The sequence below is a fragment of the Aedes albopictus genome, chromosome 3, assembly GCF_035046485.1.
Source record: "Aedes albopictus strain Foshan chromosome 3, AalbF5, whole genome shotgun sequence".
Classification (NCBI taxonomy): Eukaryota; Metazoa; Arthropoda; class Insecta; order Diptera; family Culicidae; genus Aedes; species Aedes albopictus.
In genome coordinates this window covers 379,125,926-379,147,523 of record NC_085138.1, presented here as the reverse complement: position 1 = coordinate 379,147,523, position 21,598 = coordinate 379,125,926, and the positions used below count along the sequence as shown (strand labels likewise).

Here is a 21,598-nt window from a genome sequence, read left to right as displayed (position 1 = left end):
GGAATTTCTTGCTTCGAAAAAAAAATAATTTGAAAAAAATCCTTCAGGAGTTTTGATTGGGATCCAAGAGTTTCTTCTGTTATATTTCCGTTTTTTAATGTTTAAACCGTCCAAAAATTTCTCCCAAAGTTCTTTGAAGAATTCCAATAGGATTTTTTTTTTGCTAATCATTCTGCAGTTTCTTCTGAAAGTCCTACAGACGTTCCTTCTGGGAGCTCTTCTCGTGTTCTTCCGAGAGATATTTCTGGAAATCCTCCAGGAGTTCCTTCTGAAAATCTTCAAGAAGCTCTTTGTAGAAATCCATCAGAAGTTCATTGAAGGATCTTACTGGGGTTCTTTCAAGAAATACTCTAAAACTTCCTCGTGAGAAACCTTCAGGAATGATAAGTTGTCTTTAAAAGTTTCATCTTGGAATCCTTCAGAAATTCCTGGAGAAATCTTTTATCTTATTCCTGCATCATCAAACTCCTGCTCCTTAGGAAAACTTATTCATAAAACAGAAAAAAATTGAGTTTCTGAAGGATTTGCTGCAGCAAATCTCAGGAAAAATCCGTTAGCGAATCTGGAGGAAACCATGTAAGGCATACAAGAGGGAGTCTTTTCTAGTGGTAGTTATTGAAGGAATACAAGATGGAAATTTTTGGATTAATTGAAAGATGAATTTCCTGGAAGGAAATTACGAATAAAAATTCTCAAAAATCTCCAGCAAAAAGTTTCTAGCGAAATTCACAGGATAAAATTTTGGAGGAATCCTCACATAGACATACACGCTGGAGGAATCCTCTGAAGCAGAGGTTTCCCGATCGTGTACCACGGTGCATTTGGTGCACCGCGAAGTCTTGACAGGTGCACTGCGATACTTCGAAAATTTTGAATCCGATCTTAAATTTGTTTCTCAAGTGGAGAAAATGTTGAAAAAGAACATACTACAGTCAGGTCTTTTTTTACGCGGTTTTCATTTACGCGGCCGCGTTGAAAGCTAATAAAAATAGGTTACATTACCGTTCTCATCCTAAAATTTAGTCGAACCAATTTTCAGCGACTCTGCCTTTTATACATATTTATACTTTTTAAGATAATTTGGCAACTTTGGGTTAAGTTTACATACTTACTTGATACTTGATGGGCTACAACTCGTAGCGGTGAGTCTACGCTGAATGAAGTATCCACCTCCACTGCACAATGGTCCATGAAACAGATTTACGAGGAAAGATGCATTCAGCGCCTTAAAATGATTTTCTAGATTAATATGGTCTTCTACAAAGTTGTTCCTAAAATTAAGGCCCTCTTTTAGTATACACGAAAATTAGGGTGGTCCATATTTTCAAAGAAATTGGTAAGCAAACTTTTTTATTTGCAAGAATAACTATATACATTCTTCGGGAAAGTTGTAGATCTATCAATTTTGGGCAAATTTGCTGAAGACACTTTTTATGTAGCTTGAGAATTGATCGATCTAGAGATTTTTTTTTTCTGAATAAGCTTAGGGTGGTTCGAGAAAAAACCGGTTTTCTGGCGTTAACTTTTTCAGTTTCGATTTTTCATCAAAGTCGCCCAAGAAACACTTGTAGAGCATTTGAAGACGCGTCGTCAATATCGTTTGAACGGAATGACGTAGCAACATTCTCAGTGCTCGAAAATGTGCGTTTTTTAAACTCTAAAAATGGTTCTTAGACAACTTTGATGAGAAATTTGGAACAAAAATGATACAGCGTTGAAACTGTTTTGACCAAATTTGGAGCATTTTCCCATAGTTTTCATAGGGTGACGCTAGAACAAGTCGTTTTATTGCTTTATCTTTTTTGTTTCAAATTTCTCTTCAAAGTCGCCTAAGAACCACTTTTAGGCGCATTTTCGTGCGCTGAGAGTGTTGCTACGTCATTCCGTTCAAAAGATATTGATGATTTTCTAGGAAAAATAGGCACTTTCCAAGTATTTTTCACTTGAAGTACAAAAAAAAAACCCCTCTAATTTTTTGATGTTTTATAACAACATTTCTTCTTTTGAATGCGGGCAAAAGATATTTTTTATGTTTGCCCCAACCCGTCATAACACCTTTTAAAAATCTATGATTTTTGAAGAAAAACGTCTGTACTTTTTGAGCCAAAAGACATAACGACCACCTCAGCGCACGAAACGACGCGTCTTCAAATGCTCTACAAGTGTTTCTTAGGCGACTTTGATGAAAGATCGAAACTGAAAAAGTTAACGCCAGAAAACCGGTTTTTCTTGAACCACCCTAAGCTTATTCAGAAAAATACCACTAGATCAGTCAATTTTAAAGCTACATAAAAAGTGCCTGCAGCAAACTTGCTCAAAATTGATAGATCTACAACTTTCCTGAAGAATGTATATAGTTATTCTTGCAAATAAAAAAGTTTGCTTACCAATTTCTTTGAAAACATGGACCATCCTAATTTTCATGCACATTGGAAAGAGGGCCTTATTTTTAGGGACAGCTTTGTAGAAGACCATATTTGCCTAAAAGCCCATTTGAAGGCGTTGAATGCATCTTTCCTCGTAAATCTGGTTCGTGAACCACTGTGCAATGATAGCTGAATATTGGTCTGAAGTATGGCTTGTTCAACATCTTTAATCAGCAAAACATGGATGTCTGAATATCAAGTTGAATAGAATATTATTCATCTGTGTAACCAGCTCTAAAACATGCAGAATTAATCATCTGTTGTTCAACCTTTAATCAAATAATTTTTGACAACTGACCCAAACAATGTTTTCGTAGAGTCCTCATCGCAGCTGAGCGATTCCAAGCAACAGCATCAAAATTCAGGAAATTTTTTAATTCATGATTTTCTATTGAACTGAAACTTTGCACAGTTTTTCAGTTCCATTTAAATCGCCATTTTTCGATATCAAATTTTTATTTAGAGCCACGACTAACTTTTCAAAAGGGTGTATGTGAAAATGGTTCAAAAATATTCAAAAATATGCACAGCAAAAACGGATTGTTAGATTGTTATGAATTTTTCAGCAAAGTTAGATAACTAAATGGTGATTTCTAAGAAAATATACACTGTGAAAAAAAATCTTTTTTATCATTGAAAAATGTCATTTTTGTCACAAAAACTCAAATATCTCAAAACCCTATCTTTTTACCAACTTGATTTTTTTAGGGAAAACGGTCCATTGTATTAGCAATCTACCATAAAAATTTGGTGATGGTAAACTAATAAACAAAAAAGTTATAACATTTCAAAAATTTCACAATTTTTACATTTAGTAAAAAAAATTTTTCTGTGTAAATCATTTCGGCCGGGTATCGCGATTTGATGCTGATTTTATTGTACAGCAAAGTTAGATAACTAAATGGTGATTCCTAAAAAAATATACACTGTGAAAAAAATCGTTTTTAACATTGAAAAAATATCATTTTTGTCACAAAAACTCAAATATCTCAAAACCCTATCTTTTTACCAACGTAATTTTTTAGAGAAAACGGTCCATTCTATTGGCAATCTACCATAAAAATTTGGTGATGATAACTAATAATCAAAAAAGTTATGACAATTCAAACATTTCACAATTTTCACATTTAGTAATAAATTTGTTTTAGTGTAAATTATTTCGGCCGGAAATCGCAGTTTGATGCCATTGCGTGAGTAAAACAAGTTGTTTTTATTATATATTATATATACAGGCCCGGATTAAGGATTGTGGGGGCCCGGGGCCCATGCGGATGTGGAGGCCCTTCTGAGAGATGAGCAAAAATGTTTTTCCTTATTTTCGAACAGTATTTGAGCAATATGAAAAATAAAGCTAATGTTAGCAAGCAAAAAAGGCTTTTGTGGGGGCCCCAAAAAAGTGTTTTCCCTCTTCTTCAAGATGAATGTTGAAAGCGTGTTTTGCAACGTTAAAAATATTGAAATGGGTATAGATGTTGAAGAATATTTCAAAGCATTTTTGAAAAGGGGCGTAATTAAATTGTTTAAACAGATGTCGCTGATGGTACGGTGGCATGACTCTCTGCACTTAGCACTTCTGGCAATTTCTCAGTTGTTGTTGTTTTCGAACTTCCTGCACCCTGCTTTACCGAAGATATACAGATGGCTCGTTTGTCAAATTCTAGACGGCAGGACGTGCAAATGCGTAAATTTGTATACAGTGTGGACATTTGGGCATAACCAGTCTCTTTCAGTTTATCTATGGTGCTTTCGGTGAGATTTCGTAACTCTTTTGAACATTTTTTTTCATCAAACGGTCTACAAGAGAGCGTTGAGTTGAAGACCTTTGAGAAAGCGACTGTTCGTGTTGTTCGTTAGATTATAATAAACAAAATCACTTATTAGTTTTAACTGACTAGTTTGGTGTTGGTGGCTGAAGAAAAAATTTACTATACAATTTTTAATATCCATAGCGGTAGTATTTTTTTTTGCTTTTTCGTGAGCAGAGCATTGTCATGGTATGTATACAGACAAACAAACGTAACACTGACGAAATTTTCATTGACCACGCCTTTAACGATCATTTTGAATCTTGGTTGTGGCTTTCATAACCATAAGAGCGCCCATCGTTTTTCTTTCCGTTTGACGTTTCACACTAGCGCCTTCTGATGACGATATTGCACAACGCAGTGTTTCGTGAAACATTTCCACCAGGTGATGGTAGTGTGAACTGGGCGATGGATTTTCACTAAAATTGTTCTAGGCGTTTCGTCTGTTTGTTTGTGGTATGTACCTCTCATGCATTTGTTGTTGTTGAAGTTACTCTTATTCTTCCGATCATAAAGTCTGTTCTCTAAGAGGTATTTTTTTTGCAGATAAACAAGGCGTTTACGCGTATATAAAACTTTTATTATACGGCTTTTGTCTTGAAAATAAGTTTAATTTTATTTTTCTTATAATCAACAGTTTTTCAACACTATCAAGGGATTTTTTCACCAGTCACGTACAATAAAAAGTATGACACTCTCAATATTTTTGATCACAACACTGGATCGCGTCTCAGTTTCAAATAGATACTGTAGTAATTATGAATAATCAAACTAAAATATCATGAAAACAACTTGTTTAATTCAGGCGGTAGCCTTTACCTAGGTGCTGCGAATAGAAACGGTTTTATTTTTCAAGCTAGCTAACACACACCAACACACTCCCGGCACACAGCTTGTAAACACGCACGAGCGTTCAATTTTCTTGCAAACACCTCTCTCAGCGCAGTTGTCAAACATGCCGTCGCGACGCTGTTCGGAAATGGTAAACATGATCAATCCACCATTATTCCAGTTTTGTTTTCGTGTGCAAGGTTTATTATTTTCCATTCGCGATGGAAATTTTGATGGATAGTTATTACAAAATTAGCTGAAAAGGGTTCAAAACAATGTTTATCCTTCTCCTCGCTTTCCAACGGATTGACAGCGGCAAATGGAGATATCGTGACTACAGTTTTGATTATATCCGCAGCACCTAGATAACAATACTCTTCAATCAAGCACACAGGTACAACAAGGTTTAACATAACCTCTATCTTCAATGGTTGGCTCCCAATGTTTGGCTCCCGCAGAGAGAGCATATTGAGTCAGTCCGCGATACTCAGGCCTTTACAATAAAATCAGCATCAAAATATAATTCTCAAAATAATTTACACAGAAAAAAAATTTTTTTTTGTTGCTAAATGTAAAAATTGTGAAATGTTTGAAATGTCGTAACTTTTTTGTTTATCAGTTTACCATCACCAAAATTTTATGGTAGATAGCTGATATAATGGGCCATTTCCCCTAAAAAATTGACGTTGGTAAAAAGATAGGGTTTTGAGATATTTGAGTTTTTGTGACTAAGATCATATTTTTTTAAAGTAAAAGAAGAAATTTTTTACAGTGTATATTTTCTAAGGAATCATCATTTAGTTATCTAACTTTGCTGAAAAATTCATAACAATCGAACAATCCGTTTTTGCTGTACAGCTTTTAGAATATTTTTGAACTATTTTCGCATACACCCTTTTGAAAAGTTAGTCGTGAGTGAATATGAAGGTTTAATATCGAAAAATGGCGATTTATATGAAATGGAAAAACTGTGCTAAGTTTCAGATATTTTTGAAATGGTCGCTCAAGATCGACTGACATGACTCCGTGGAATTCCTCAGCTTCAGCCTTAATCCAGGTTTAATTCAATTAATGTGCTTGATTATTCAGACACAACAATTAATGCTCTCATTTTCGAGAATATTGTAGTGTGTGGTGTAGGTGCTAAGGTGAGTGACTATGAATCAGGAGGTCCGGGTTGAAAGCCCAGTTTTCCCATAGATTAGTTTATACATTCCTTAACATCTCTTCTGGAAATAGAAAGCCGAAAATGGAAAGCAATGCTTACGAAAATGTACGTTTTGTTTATGACCAAAATAAATAATTTGACTGATGACTAATTAAGCGCATATTAAACTCTAAATCGGCCTTTCAATGAACTTCATATCAGCTAAAGGTTGAATAAAACCACCAAAATTATATGTTTAGAGGCTGAATAAAACATTGTACCACTTGTGTTTTTTGTTCAAATAAAGGCTGCTTTCAAATAGTTGAAAAAACGTTTGTACAGCATCAAATTGTTACCTGGGATGTGCTCTAACGGACCCGGAAACTTGGCTATCAGCCAACAGCAATTCATTATGAACCCCCAATCGGTCAGGAAAAGGAACAAGAGTCACACATTAACATCCTCATGCTCATCATTCTAATATGCACAGTGTAGAAAAGTGACAACAGCGCAAAAACAACCAGTTCGAAAAAGTAGAATAAGAATAGAATATACATAGGCGCAGTACAAAAGTGCATAATCGCTCAAGCAGTACTCTAGTGGACAAAAGAGCTGTAAATTAGGTTAAGTGGTTGAAGAATAAAAAAAATCTTGAAATTTTTTTAGCTCTGATTTTTTTTTAGTTACTAAGATATTTAAAACATTTGGTTAGGCACACCTTTCCGTGGTTTCTTTCGAATTGCTTTAAGGTTCTCAGCTGATTGGTTATCTTTGGGAATTCCTAGAAAAATTCTGTTGATTTTACTAGATTCTACGATAGAAAAACATTACAAGTATATTCGTAGAATAAACATTTCGGAAGGTTTTCCGATAATTTATTTCAAGTAATGCTTGCTTCTTATGTTTCACAGCGTTACATCTCAAGTGATACAAAGCATGGCACTCTATGGCAGAAGAAACTATTGAAAAAAAAATCTGGGATATATCATGGATAATTGTTTCGATTTTGTTATCGTGCTTAGAACGTTTAATATTAAGATTTACACTACCCGCCATAAATATGGAATCGCACCGTCTAGTATTGCAACATCCCAATTGAAAATTGCAGCACCCGCAGAAAGTTTGGCATCACCCGAAGACTTCATCATTTTCTAAACTGTAACTCAAAAACCTTATCCCCTGCATAGTTTATACCTTCAGCAAAGTTTATGGCTATCAAATGGTGGTAAGTTTAGTGCATAATTCAGCCGCTATGTGGCGCCAGGTGCATCTAGAATGAAGTTCTTTGACATGGTTTATCTTATGTTTCTAACCACCTAGAATTCTCCTGAAATTCCTTCGGGGTTTCCGCCGGACGATCAGTCGTGGATTAATCCAGGAATTCCTTCGTGGCTTCGTCCTGAAATTCCTTTGTTGATTCGTCTTAGAATTCCTTCGGAGATTCCTCTTGTAATAACTTCAGGGATTCCTCATGGAATTCCTTCGGGGATTTCTTCTGGACTTCCTTTGGAGATTCTTCCTGAAATACTTTCGGGGATTCTTTCTGGAATTCTTTCGGAGATACCTCCTAGAATTCATTCTGGAATTCCTCCTGGATTTTTTATCGAGGATTCCACCTGGACTTCCTTCAAGGATTCCATTTGAAATTCTTTCGGGGATTCCTCCTGATATACTGTCGTGGATTTCTCCTGAAATTCCTTCGGGGTTTCCTCCTGGAATTTCATGGATGGTTTCCTTTAAAATTCCTACGGAGATTTCTTCTTGATTTCCTCCAGGGGTTCCTCATGCAATTCCTCCTGAAGTCCTCCTGGAATTTCTTCGGAGATTTCTCTTGAACTACCTATAGGGTTTCTCCTTGGAATTCCCTTGGGGTTTCCTTTTGAAAATCCGTCGATTATTCCGCTTGGAAGTCCTTTGGAGATTCCTCTCAGAATTCCTGCAGGGGTTCCCCCTGGGATTGCTGCAGGAATTCCTCCTACAATTTTTTCGGGGATTTCTCTTGAAATTCCTTCAGGAAACCCTCCTGGAATTCAGTCGGGTATTCTTTCTGGACTTCCTTCAGGGATTCTTTCGGAGATTGCTTCGGAGATTCCTCTTTGAATTCTTTCGGAGAAACATGATTTCTTTTGGAATTCTTTCGAGGATTCCTTCTAGAGTTCCTTTGGGGATTGCTCCTGGAGTTCTTTCGGAAATTCCTGCTGAACTTCCTCTAAGGATTCCTCCTCCTACGGGAACTCCTCCTGCCATGACTTCGGAGATTCCTCCTGGATTGTTTTCGGAGTTTCCTCTTGGAATTTCTGTTGTGATGCCTCTTCGAATTTCTGTTGTGATGCCTCTTCGAATTGCTTCGGAGATTCCTCCAAAAATTTCTCATTGAATTCTTCCGGGGATTCCATCTAGAACTCCATCGAGGTTCCCTAATAGAATTCCTTGAGTGAATTTCTTCCGAAAGTCATTCGGGATTCCTTTTGGAATTCCTTCAGTGAATCCTCCAAGAATTCCCTTACGAATTTCTCCTGGAACTCTTTCAGAGATACCCTCTGGATATTTTTCGTTGATCCCTTCTAGAGATCTTTTGGGGAGTCCTGCTGGAGTTTCTTTGGGATTCACGCAGGATTTTTTTTTCTGAATTTGCTTTTGAAATTCCTGCGGGGGTTCCTCCTAAAATGCCTTTAGGGATTCCCCCAAAACTGGAATTTCTTCGAGCATTCCTCTAGGAGTTTTTTTATAGTTCCTCCTAGAAATCTTCGGAGGATTCCTTCATGAATTACTTTGAAAATTCTTTCTGGAATTTCTTCGGAGAATCCTCCTGGACTTCCTTCATGGATTCCTCCTGAAATTCTTTCGGGGATTCCTCTTGATATTCCGTTTTGGATTCCTCCGGGAATTCCTTCAGAGTATCCTCTTAGAGTTCCTTCGGAGATTTGTCTTCGAATTCCTTCGTGGATTCCTGCTGGACTTCCTTCAAAGTTACCTCCTGAAATCTCTTTGGGAATTGCTCCTGATATTCCGTCGGGGTTTCCTCCTAAAATTTACACAGTAACTCCTCCAGGAATGACTTCAGAGTATCCTCTTGGAATTCCTGTGGTTTCCTCTTTTATTTTTTTCGCAGATTTCTCCTAGAATTCCTTGAATACTCCTCCTGGAATTCCTGCAGGATTTCCTTCTTGAATTTATTTGGTGATTTCTGCAAGAATTCCTTCGGAAATTCTTTCTAGAATTAGTGGATTCTTTCTAGAGTTCCTTCTTGAATTTCTTCGGAGATTCCTTCTGACTTCCTGTGGGGATTCCTCTTTGAATTCCTTCGGGGCTTCCTCTTAAATAACCTTTGAGGATTCCGCTCGGAATTCCTTCGAAGATTTCTCCCGGAATTCTTCAGGTGGATCCTTCTCGGATTTCTGCAGAAATTACTCCTTTAATTTCTTGGGAGATTCTTCCCAGACTTCCTTCGGTGATTCCTTTTGGAATTCCTGCGGAGATTCCTCTTGGTATTTCTTCGGGGATTCTTCCTAGAATTCCTTCGGGAATTCCTCTTAGAATTCTCTCAGGGATTCTCTCTTGGAAACTCCCACTAGAGTTTTTGTGTGGATTCCTGCTGGAAATTCTTTCGGGATATCTCCTGGATATTTTTCGTTGATTACTCCTAAAAATCCTTGCTTAAAGGATTCCTTCTCACATTCCTTTAGAAATTCCCGCTGGAATTTCTTCGTGGATTCCTGCTGTAAATCCCTTAAGATTTCTTCTTGAATTCATTTTGGGAATCTTCCTGGATTTCCTTCTGAAATTCCTCGATAATTTCAATCACGGATTCCTTAAGAAGTTTCTGCAGGAATCTTTCTAAGGCAGATTATTGAACCACCAGAGATTTCTGCAGCAGTTCCTTCAGGGTCTCATACAGCAGTTTCTGCAGAGATAAGTCCAGAATTTTCTTCATGGATTTCTCCAGGAGTTTCTTTTAAGGGTCCTCCTGGAATTCCTTCTGTGATTCCTCCCTGAAATCATTCGGAGATTACTTAGTGTAAATAGTGCGGTAGCTTCTGAATGCTCTAAGAAAACAAAACAAAAACTGTAGCAAAATCGATACTGTATTGCCTTCATTTGCAATGGAGTAATGCAACATGAACTGCACTAAGGATGCGGGTAATGTCACAATAGGTCTCAGGATTCATCGCAGCGATGAATCTGAACAGGACTGAAAAAGAGGTATTCATTGAATCGTAATAGTTTATGGTGTGATGGTTAAAGCACATGACTATTACGCCGAGGACATGGGATCGAATCCCACTTCCGACCAACTCGCAAAATGTGAGTTCTTCCTTTGAAAGGGAAGTAAAACAGTATATTTTTTTTAATCTTAGGAGTATTTCTAAAATTTCCAACTTTTCCGTATTACTGTTTTTTATTTACTGAAATCGTTATACAAATAAGGACTGTTCTGTATATCTCTAAAGGGTTTTTGGTGTCTTTTAAACTGTATTCACATAGTTTTTTTTTTTTAAATCATTGTCAAAGTCTTGTTTTGGTCGCCTTTCAGATGTTATTTTTGAATCGCAATAATTAAAATATTTTAAATGTTTTCATAATCATTCTATTAATAGAGTTTGGGAGAGTTGAATAAGTGCTTAGATTATTTCCCTGAAAACTAAACGGAAAATTTAATTTTCCACGAAAAAAAAATTAATAAAAATATGTTAATAAAAATCATAAATTCTCAAAATATTTTTGTTAAAAAAATTGGAATCCCGATTCCGTAGTATTCTAAAAAAAATATAAAAGTTTAGAGCTGTTCATGTAGAAAAATTAGAAAATTTGAAAAAACGCTAATTCAAAAAAAGGATTACTTTTCAAAACATGGTTGAAACGATGTTAGAAAACGAAAAATGATATTGAGGTCAACATCAAAAAATTTGGGTTTAACGGGTTAAGGAATATTGGATTTCCTGCATACAATCTTATGGAAATGTAGCAAAAACCAACATATGTTTTGAAGCATGAAGACCTTACATTAAATTCCATTTCCACAAGCTAAACATCCTTCCCACAACTCGCAGCCTATCTAAATCGTATGCTAAAATATGTGACGAATCAAAGAACACGCAAAAAAAAATCCTCTAACTAATGTTTTCTCGTTGTTTTCTTTCCCCTTTCTCCTCCCTGACAGGGTTTTCCACGACGATACCGGGCTACCCGCGCTACTCGGTGCTCGGTGACCACCAGGCGGGCGTCTACAACCTCAAGATCTCCAATGCCTCGCTGGAGGACGACGCCGAGTACCAGTGCCAAGTGGGCCCGGCCAAATTCAACTCGGCCATCCGTGCCAACGCCAAGCTGATTGTGATATGTAAGTGTGTGTTCTATAGCTAGCTAGTAAGATGTACACAAGTTTCGGTACACGGGGATCTCCCTTTGTCATGGGAAAATAGAAAACCGCTTCCATGTGCGGGAAAATTTACGACTTTTGCACACACTTACTGTGTCTGTGTCTCTCGCTCTCTCTCTCTATCTCATACATCAGGAAGACTGGTGACGAAGCGAAGGGTTTTCATTTTTTGGGTCATAATTCTTAGGAGTTTGAAGGGTATTGTTATCTTTAAGTTATTAAAAAAAATATATGGAAATTTCCAAAAATGTTAAAATAAACAAAAAATTAAAAAAAAAAACAAAAAATAAAAAAATAAAAAATTAATAAAACATATAAAAATGAAAATCACAAGTGTAAAACTGTTAAAATTTTCGCTTCTAACCATGAAAAACCATAACGATAGAGCAGTCAGATGACTAGTTCCATCACCACGGCCAAATCGTCCTCAACTGGAGGTCCCTGGAGGTTGAATCGACCGTCCGTTTTTTCTCCATTCATCCGCACTTGAAATTATACGGCTCCAACAGATGTCGCCAAATGTAACCCTTCTCCATTCGACGCGCGCGTCTCTCACCCTTTGCCAACCCAACCAACCCGCAGCGCGTCTCGGGCGGTCCCTCGTTCGGTCTCTTGGATTTCCGGAACTTCTCCGGGGTTTCTCGCTGGCGCAGCTTTTCAAAGTGACATTTTTGAATACGTAGTTCTCTACTTTTTGTTCCTCCAGTCCCAGTCTAAGCCCCGATCCACTCCAGTCCAAAGAGTAGTGGCACATCAGTGCCTGTACACTGACTGGGTTGCTGCATGGTGCTTGATTCTGCTGCGAAGCAGAAACTTTTCCTGACTGCCAAAATTTATCATCGTTTTTGGTAAACGGTCCGAAAGAAAGTTTTTCCTGTCCGTCCGTGTCGTTACGGACGATGGGACATGGGGACTATGGATGGCGATGCCATTGGGGACGGCAACGGTGGCGACGGCGACGACAACCACGACGACGTCAGGATTTGCCGGTTTCACAATGCGAATTAAGCCGGGCACAAAAGCGCAGTAAATTAATCAACTTCAGTCGTCGGCGTTGTCGTCCTAGTCGTTGTCCCAAGTCGGTCACCACTCACCAGCAGTCAACTAGTCTAGTGACCTAATGTAAATGTGCGTACGAATGAGTGTCCTCATGGGGACCGCGACAAGTGGATCTTTCTGAAGAATTTGGAATGGACCGGCGAAATCCTCCGGACAATTACGATTGGATTTGTTGACACATATTGCAGGGGATGGGCGTTTCCTAAAGAGAACTTCTAGAGAGATAAATTATACTATATGTATGCTCTTCAGAATAAATGTCAAAGAAGCAAAAGTCGATTCGGTGCTCATCAGGATGCGGTTCATTTTTTTAAAGTTATTGGAAACTGGAATTCGTACGCTCTTTTTGAAATTCAAAAAATCAAAAATTCAGAAATTCAAAAAATTCACAAATTCAGAAATTCAGAAATTCAGAAATTCAGAAATTCAGAAATTCAGAAATTCAGAAATTCAGAAATTCAGAAATTCAGAAATTCAGAAATTCAGAAATTCAGAAATTCAGAAATTCAGAAATTCAGAAATTCAGAAATTCAGAAATTCAGAAATTCAGAAATTCAGAAATTCAGAAATTCAGAAATTCAGAAATTCAGAAATTCAGAAATTCAGAAATTCAGAAATTCAGAAATTCAGAAATTCAGAAATTCAGAAATTCAGAAATTCAGAAATTCAGAAATTCAGAAATTCAGAAATTCAGAAATTCAGAAATTCAGAAATTCAGAAATTCAGAAATTCAGAAATTCAGAAATTCAGAAATTCAGAAATTCAGAAATTCAGAAATTCAGAAATTCAGAAATTCAGAAATTCAGAAATTCAGAAATTCAGAAATTCAGAAATTCAGAAATTCAGAAATTCAGAAATTCAGAAATTCAGAAATTCAGAAATTCAGAAATTCAGAAATTCAGAAATTCAGAAATTCAGAAATTCAGAAATTCAGAAATTCAGAAATTCAGAAATTCAGAAATTCAGAAATTCAGAAATTCAGAAATTCAGAAATTCAGAAACTCAGAAATTCAGAAATTCAGAAATTCAGAAATTCAGAAATTCAGAAATTCAGAAATTCAGAAATTCAGAAATTCAGAAATTCAGAAATTCAGAAATTCAGAAATTCAGAAATTCAGAAATTCAGAAATTCAGAAATTCAGAAATTCAGAAATTCAGAAATTCAGAAATTCAGAAATTCAGAAATTCAGAAATTCATAAATTCAGAAATTCATAAATTCAGAAATTCAGAAATTCAGAAATTCAGAAATTCAGAAATTCAGAAATTCAGAAATTCAGAAATTCAGAAATTCAGAAATTCAGAAATTCAAAAATTCAGAAATTCAGAAATTCAGAAATTCAGAAATTCAGAAATTCAGAAATTCAGAAATTCAGAAATTCAGAAATTCAGATATTCAGAAATTCAGAAATTCAGAAATTCAGAAATTCAGAAATTCAGAAATTCAGAAATTCAGAAATTCAGAAATTCAGGAATTTGGAAATTCAGAAATTCAGAAATTCAGAAATTCAGAAATTCAGAAATTCAGAAATTCAGAAATTCAGAAATTCAGAAATTCAGAAATTCAGAAATTCAGAAATTCAGAAATTCAGAAATTCAGAAATTCAGAAATTCAGAAATTCAGATATTCAGAAATTCAGAAATTCAGAAATTCAGAAATTCCGAAATTCAAAAATTCAGAAATCCCTAAATTCCGACATTCCGAAATTGCGAAATTCCGAAATTCCGAAATTCTGAAATTCCGAAATTCCGAAATTCCGAAATTCCGAAATTCCGAAATTCCGAAATTCACAAATTCAGAAATTCAGAAATTCAGAAATTCAGAAATTCAGAACTTCAGAAATTCAGAAATTCAGAAATTCAGAAATTCAGAAATTCAGAAATTCAGAAATTCAGAAATTTAGAAATTCAGAAATTCAGAAATTCAGAAATTCAGAAATTCAGAAATTCAGAAATTCAGAAATTCAGAAATTCAGAAATTCAGAAATTCAGAAATTCAGAAATTCAGAAATTCAGAAATTCAGAAATTCAGAAATTCAGAAATTCAGAAATTCAGAAATTCAGAAATTCAGAAATTCAGAAATTCAGAAATTCAGAAATTCAGAAATTCAGAAATTCAGAAATTCAGAAATTCAGAAATTCAGAAATTCAGAAATTCAGAAATTCAGAAATTCAGAAATTCAGAAATTCAGAAATTCAGAAATTCAGAAATTCAGAAATTCAGAAATTCAGAAATTCAGAAATTCAGAAATTCAGAAATTCAGAAATTCAGAAATTCAGAAATTCAGAAATTCAGAAATTCAGAAATTCAGAAATTCAGAAATTCAGAAATTCAGAAATTCAGAAATTCAGAAATTCAGAAATTCAGAAATTCAGAAATTCAGAAATTCAGAAATTCAGAAATTCAGAAATTCAGAAATTCAGAAATTCAGAAATTCAGAAATTCAGAAATTCAGAAATTCAGAAATTCAGAAATTCAGAAATTCAGAAATTCAGAAATTCAGAAATTCAGAAATTCAGAAATTCAGAAATTCAGAAATTCAGAAATTCAGAAATTCAGAAATTCAGAAATTCAGAAATTCAGAAATTCAGAAATTCAGAAATTCAGAAATTCAGAAATTCAGAAATTCAGAAACTCAGAAATTCAGAAATTCAGAAATTCAGAAATTCAGAAATTCAGAAATTCAGAAATTCGGAAATTCAGAAATTCAGAAATTCAGAAATTCAGAAATTCAGAAATTCAGAAATTCAGAAATTCAGAAATTCAGAAATTCAGAAATTCAGAAATTCAGAAATTCAGAAATTCAGAAATTCAGAAATTCAGAAATTCAGAAATTCAGAAATTCAGAAATTCAGAAATTCAGAAATTCAGAAATTCAGAAATTCAGAAATTCAGAAATTCAGAAATTCAGAAATTCAGAAATTCAGAAATTCAGAAATTCAGAAATTCAGAAATTCAGAAATTCAGAAATTCAGAAATTCAGAAATTCAGAAATTCAGATATTCAGAAATTCAGAAATTCAGAAATTCAGAAATTCCGAAATTCAAAAATTCAGAAATCCCTAAATTCCGACATTCCGAAATTGCGAAATTCCGAAATTCCGAAATTCTGAAATTCCGAAATTCCGAAATTCCGAAATTCCGAAATTCCGAAATTCCGAAATTCACAAATTCAGAAATTCAGAAATTCAGAAATTCAGAAATTCAGAACTTCAGAAATTCAGAAATTCAGAAATTCAGAAATTCAGAAATTCAGAAATTCAGAAATTCAGAAATTTAGAAATTCAGAAATTCAGAAATTCAGAAATTCAGAAATTCAGAAATTCAGAAATTCAGAAATTCAGAAATTCAGAAATTCAGAAATTCAGAAATTCAGAAATTCAGAAATTCAGAAATTCAGAAATTCAGAAATTCAGAAATTCAGAAATTCAGAAATTCAGAAATTCAGAAATTCAGAAATTCAGAAATTCAGAAATTCAGAAATTCAGAAATTCAGAAATTCAGAAATTCAGAAATTCAGAAATTCAGAAATTCAGAAATTCAGAAATTCAGAAATTCAGAAATTCAGAAATTCAGAAATTCAGAAATTCAGAAATTCAGAAATTCAGAAATTCAGAAATTCAGAAATTCAGAAATTCAGAAATTCAGAAATTCAGAAATTCAGAAATTCAGAAATTCAGAAATTCAGAAATTCAGAAATTCAGAAATTCAGAAATTCAGAAATTCAGAAATTCAGAAATTCAGAAATTCAGAAATTCAGAAATTCAGAAATTCAGAAATTCAGAAATTCAGAAATTCAGAAATTCAGAAATTCAGAAATTCAGAAATTCAGAAATTCAGAAATTCAGAAATTCAGAAATTCAGAAATTCAGAAATTCAGAAATTCAGAAATTCAGAAATTCAGAAATTCAGAAATTCAGAAATTCAGAAATTCAGAAATTCAGAAATTCAGAAATTCAGAAATTCAGAAATTCAGAAATTCAGAAATTCAGAAATTCAGAAATTCAGAAATTCAGAAATTCAGAAATTCAGAAATTCAGAAATTCAGAAATTCAGAAATTCAGAAATTCAGAAATTCAGAAATTCAGAAATTCAGAAATTCAGAAATTCAGAAATTCAGAAATTCAGAAATTCAGAAATTCAGAAATTCAGAAATTCAGAAATTCAGAAATTCAGAAATTCAGAAATTCAGAAATTCAGAAATTCAGAAATTCAGAAATTCAGAAATTCAGAAATTCAGAAATTCAGAAATTCAGAAATTCAGAAATTCAGAAATTCAGAAATTCAGAAATTCAGAAATTCAGAAATTCAGAAATTCAGAAATTCAGAAATTCAGAAATTCAGAAATTCAGAAATTCAGAAATTCAGAAATTCAGAAATTCAGAAATTCAGAAATTCAGAAATTCAGAAATTCAGAAATTCAGAAATTCAGAAATTCAGAAATTCAGAAATTCAGAAATTCAGAAATTCAGAAATTCAGAAATTCAGAAATTCAGAAATTCAGAAATTCAGAAATTCAGAAATTCAGAAATTCAGAAATTCAGAAATTCAGAAATTCAGAAATTCAGAAATTCAGAAATTCAGAAATTCAGAAATTCAGAAATTCAGAAATTCAGAAATTCAGAAATTCAGAAATTCAGAAATTCAGAAATTCAGAAATTCAGAAATTCAGAAATTCAGAAATTCAGAAATTCAGAAATTCAGAAATTCAGAAATTCAGAAATTCAGAAATTCAGAAATTCAGAAATTCAGAAATTCAGAAATTCAGAAATTCAGAAATTCAGAAATTCAGAAATTCAGAAATTCAGAAATTCAGAAATTCAGAAATTCAGAAATTCAGAAATTCAGAAATTCAGAAATTCAGAAATTCAGAAATTCAGAAATTCAGAAATTCAGAAATTCAGAAATTCAGAAATTCAGAAATTCAGAAATTCAGAAATTCAGAAATTCAGAAATTCAGAAATTCAGAAATTCAGAAATTCAGAAATTCAGAAATTCAGAAATTCAGAAATTCAGAAATTCAGAAATTCAGAAATTCAGAAATTCAGAAATTCAGAAATTCAGAAATTCAGAAATTCAGAAATTCAGAAATTCAGAAATTCAGAAATTCAGAAATTCAGAAATTCAGAAATTCAGAAATTCAGAAATTCAGAAATTCAGAAATTCAGAAATTCAGAAATTCAGAAATTCAGAAATTCAGAAATTCAGAAATTCAGAAATTCAGAAATTCAGAAATTCAGAAATTCAGAAATTCAGAAATTCAGAAATTCAGAAATTCAGAAATTCAGAAATTCAGAAATTCAGAAATTCAGAAATTCAGAAATTCAGAAATTCAGAAATTCAGAAATTCAGAAATTCAGAAATTCAGAAATTCAGAAATTCAGAAATTCAGAAATTCAGAAATTCAGAAATTCAGAAATTCAGAAATTCAGAAATTCAGAAATTCAGAAATTCAGAAATTCAGAAATTCAGAAATTCAGAAATTCAGAAATTCAGAAATTCAGAAATTCAGAAATTCAGAAATTCAGAAATTCAGAAATTCAGAAATTCAGAAATTCAGAAATTCAGAAATTCAGAAATTCAGAAATTCAGAAATTCAGAAATTCAGAAATTCAGAAATTCAGAAATTCAGAAATTCAGAAATTCAGAAATTCAGAAATTCAGAAATTCAGAAATTCAGAAATTCAGAAATTCAGAAATTCAGAAATTCAGAAATTCAGAAATTCAGAAATTCAGAAATTCAGAAATTCAGAAATTCAGAAATTCAGAAATTCAGAAATTCAGAAATTCAGAAATTCAGAAATTCAGAAATTCAGAAATTCAGAAATTCAGAAATTCAGAAATTCAGAAATTCAGAAATTCAGGAATTTGGAAATTAAGAAATTCAGAAATTCAGAAATTCAGAAATTCAGAAATTCAGAAATTCAGAAATTCAGAAATTCAGAAATTCAGAAATTCAGAAATTCAGAAATTCAGAAATTCAGAAATTCCGAAATTCAAAAATTCAGAAATCCCTAAATTCCGACATTCCGAAATTCCGAAATTCCGAAATTGCGAAATTCCGAAATTCCGAAATTCCAAAATTCTGAAATTCCGAAATTCCGAAATTCCGAAATTCCGAAATTCCGAAATTCCGAAATTCCGAAATTCACAAATTCAGAAATTCAGAAATTCAGAAATTCAGAACTTCAGAAATTCAGAAATTCAGAAATTCACAAATTCAGAAATTCAGAAATTCAGAAATTCAGAAATTCAGAAATTCAGAAATTAAGAAATTCAGAAATTCAGAAATTCAGAAATTCAGAAATTCAGAAATTCAGAAATTCAGAAATTCAGAAATTCAGAAATTCAGGAATTCAGAAATTCAGAAATTCAGAAATTCAGAAATTCAGAAATTCAGAAATTCAGAAATTCAGAAATTCAGAAATTCAGAAATTCAGAAATTCAGAAATTCAGAAATTCAGAAATTCAGAAATTCAGAAATTCAGAAATTCAGAAATTCAGAAATTCAGAAATTCAGAAATTCAGAAATTCAGAAATTCAGAAATTCAGAAATTCAGAAATTCAGAAATTCAGAAATTCAGAAATTCAGAAATTCAGAAATTCAGAAATTCAGAAATTCAGAAATTCAGAAATTCAGAAATTCAGAAATTCAGAAATTCAGAAATTCAGAAATTCAGAAATTCAGAAATTCAGAAATTCAGAAATTCAGAAATTCAGAAATTCAGAAATTCAGAAATTCAGAAATTCAGAAATTCAGAAATTCAGAAATTCAGAAATTCAGAATCTCAAAAATTCACAAATTCAGAAATTCAGAAATTCAGATAAGGAGAAATAAGGATTTTCTGAGAGATTGCATGGAAGAATATATGAAAACATGCCTTAAATATTTTCAGTAGACGAAAATCGAAAGAATTTTAAAAAGAATCCGTAATTTCGAGATTTCCGAAAGATTTCCAGGCAAAAATTCTGAAATAATCTCTCGAAACACTTTTTGAAGAAATCCCTGAACGAGTTTTTCAAAAGGAATTATTCTAGAGGAATTTCAGAAGCAATCCATAACAAAAATGATTTGTGGTAAATATTTCTGATAGAATTCGTCGTTGGATAAATTTCCGATAGAACGAAAAGTTTTTGGAAGATTTTCTAAAAAAATACTTTGGAAGAATTACTGAAAAATTCCCTGAGGAAATTCCAGGAGAAAAATGAAGAACTTTTTAGACAGTGTAAAACCGCTGACAAAGCCTGACTCCGTTCCTGTCTCTAATTTCAAGTAATCTCTTCAATATTCATCACTTTTGTGACCGGTTCAGTTGCCAGGTCCTACTGCATAATAATTTTCGCATTTAGCAAATGTAAATCTGCTCTGTTCAAACGAAACCCATGTTCCTCACTCGGAGCCACCATTCGACTCTCATCCCCGAAAAATTTCCAACGAAGGAGATATAAAATTTAATATCTTGCGGTAATTTCATAAATTTAATTGCGCAAATTGCGTGAATAGAATTCAATTACTCTGACGAGCATTTATGTGCCCCTGAACCCTGGGCAAAAATAGCACGATCCGTCCCCTGCCCCGTCCATTTCCTAAGCCCCAAAACATTGCACCCAACGAAACACTCGAACCGCACTCGCCTATTGGTTTAGGGGAGTTTCTCTACCACCCCTCCCCATCGCATCAATCTACAAAACGAGAACAGCAGCATTGCGGTTAAGCTCTCTCTTCAGCTCGAGCCGGTCTTCGAGAGGGGAATTAAATGTACGATACATGTGTCAAATGTGTTATAAATTGATGCGTTTTATATTTACATTCCTGAGAGATGCTACATTGCTGGGTGGCCCGACTTCTTCTCCTTGGTTGGGGTTTGATATTGGAGTGTGTGTGCGTGTGTGAGTTTGAGTTTGTCTGTGTATGTACAAATGTTTGACTCGAGCTCCAGCCAACCAGTAGAGAAGACGATTAAATGCGATGAAATTGCACTGCAGCAGAGAATAAATTTGTGGAAATTATCGAAATGCCACCACCAGCACCCTTTCCAGCCTCGAACCCATCGCACGAGATGTGAGATGACTTTCATCTCAAACATGGGTACTGTGAAGTGTGGTGACTTTGTTTTTGCAGGAATTTGATTGTTAACGTTGTCATGTCCACTAAATGGTTCAAACCTGTGACACAGGTTCTGAGTTTATGACATTTTTCTATTACTTTGGAAATTCAGTACAATATTAAATGATGTGATCAAATTTTTTCTAACCAACGATACTCCTCAAAGAAAGCAGATTCTCAGGGCTCGTTGCGTTCATTCAGTCAAGCCAAGGAAATCTCCTCTGGGACAGGCGAATTCCCGCCCTAAGACGACGGAATTCCGTTTTGTGTGTGCTCGGTTTTTGTGATATGGATGGCACACTGCCCGTCGTCGTCGCCGTATATCCCCTGTCTAATACCTCTACAGCGCCCTTTGAAATTTCCAACCGAGACAACTAGGCACAACCGAGTATCTGACTGTCGTTGGCAGACCAAGAGGCTCCTTCCAGACGCAGTAGTAGCAGCAGCACCAGCAGGGCCATAAATGTTGCTGTTTAATGGTGCAATAAATGAACATCCACTGGGGAATGAACTGCTAGCGAGCAGCTCCGTAGGTCCGATGGACCGCACCATAGTCCTGTTCGGTTGGGTTGGTTGGTCTGGTCAGTCGGTCGTGGCTGATTTGAGAGAGCGATTCCTCAAAGAAAGCACGTACCGAATGGTGGCGCTGGAATCCGGAAGGATTCGTGGTAAAATGAATAAACGGTTGAACAATAGATAATGTGGTAAAAGTTCAATTGTGAAGAATAAGCCGTAAGCTAAGTTAAAAACAATCATAAATTAAAAGAATAAAAAACTTATAAAAAAATAATTTGCAATCCAATGATGTCATGATATATCTTGAAACATCCAAGACCCTCAATATG

The 21,598-nt window shown here is 34.3% G+C and overlaps 1 protein-coding gene and 1 long non-coding RNA gene across 7 annotated transcripts in view; one reads left to right on the top strand and one right to left on the bottom strand.

Annotated features, from left to right (window-relative positions):
* The window catches only part of LOC109409926 (nephrin), an 851,818-nt gene that overhangs the window by 226,873 nt on the left and 603,347 nt on the right, over positions 1-21,598 (top strand). For 4 of the 6 annotated variants that reach the window (XM_062855793.1, XM_062855792.1, XM_062855791.1 and 1 more), the window contains exon 4: positions 11,371-11,550. The exons of the other annotated variants lie outside the window; for them this stretch is intronic. In XM_062855793.1, coding sequence (XP_062711777.1) covers positions 11,371-11,550 — 180 coding nt within the window. The remainder of the gene's footprint in view (positions 1-11,370; positions 11,551-21,598) is intronic. 6 annotated transcript variants of the gene reach the window in all.
* LOC134289637 (uncharacterized) lies at positions 3,809-6,920 on the bottom strand. The gene is made up of 2 exons (XR_009998593.1): positions 5,550-6,920; positions 3,809-5,044 (listed from the first exon to the last, which is right to left on the bottom strand). It is a non-coding gene; the product is annotated as an uncharacterized LOC134289637 (long non-coding RNA).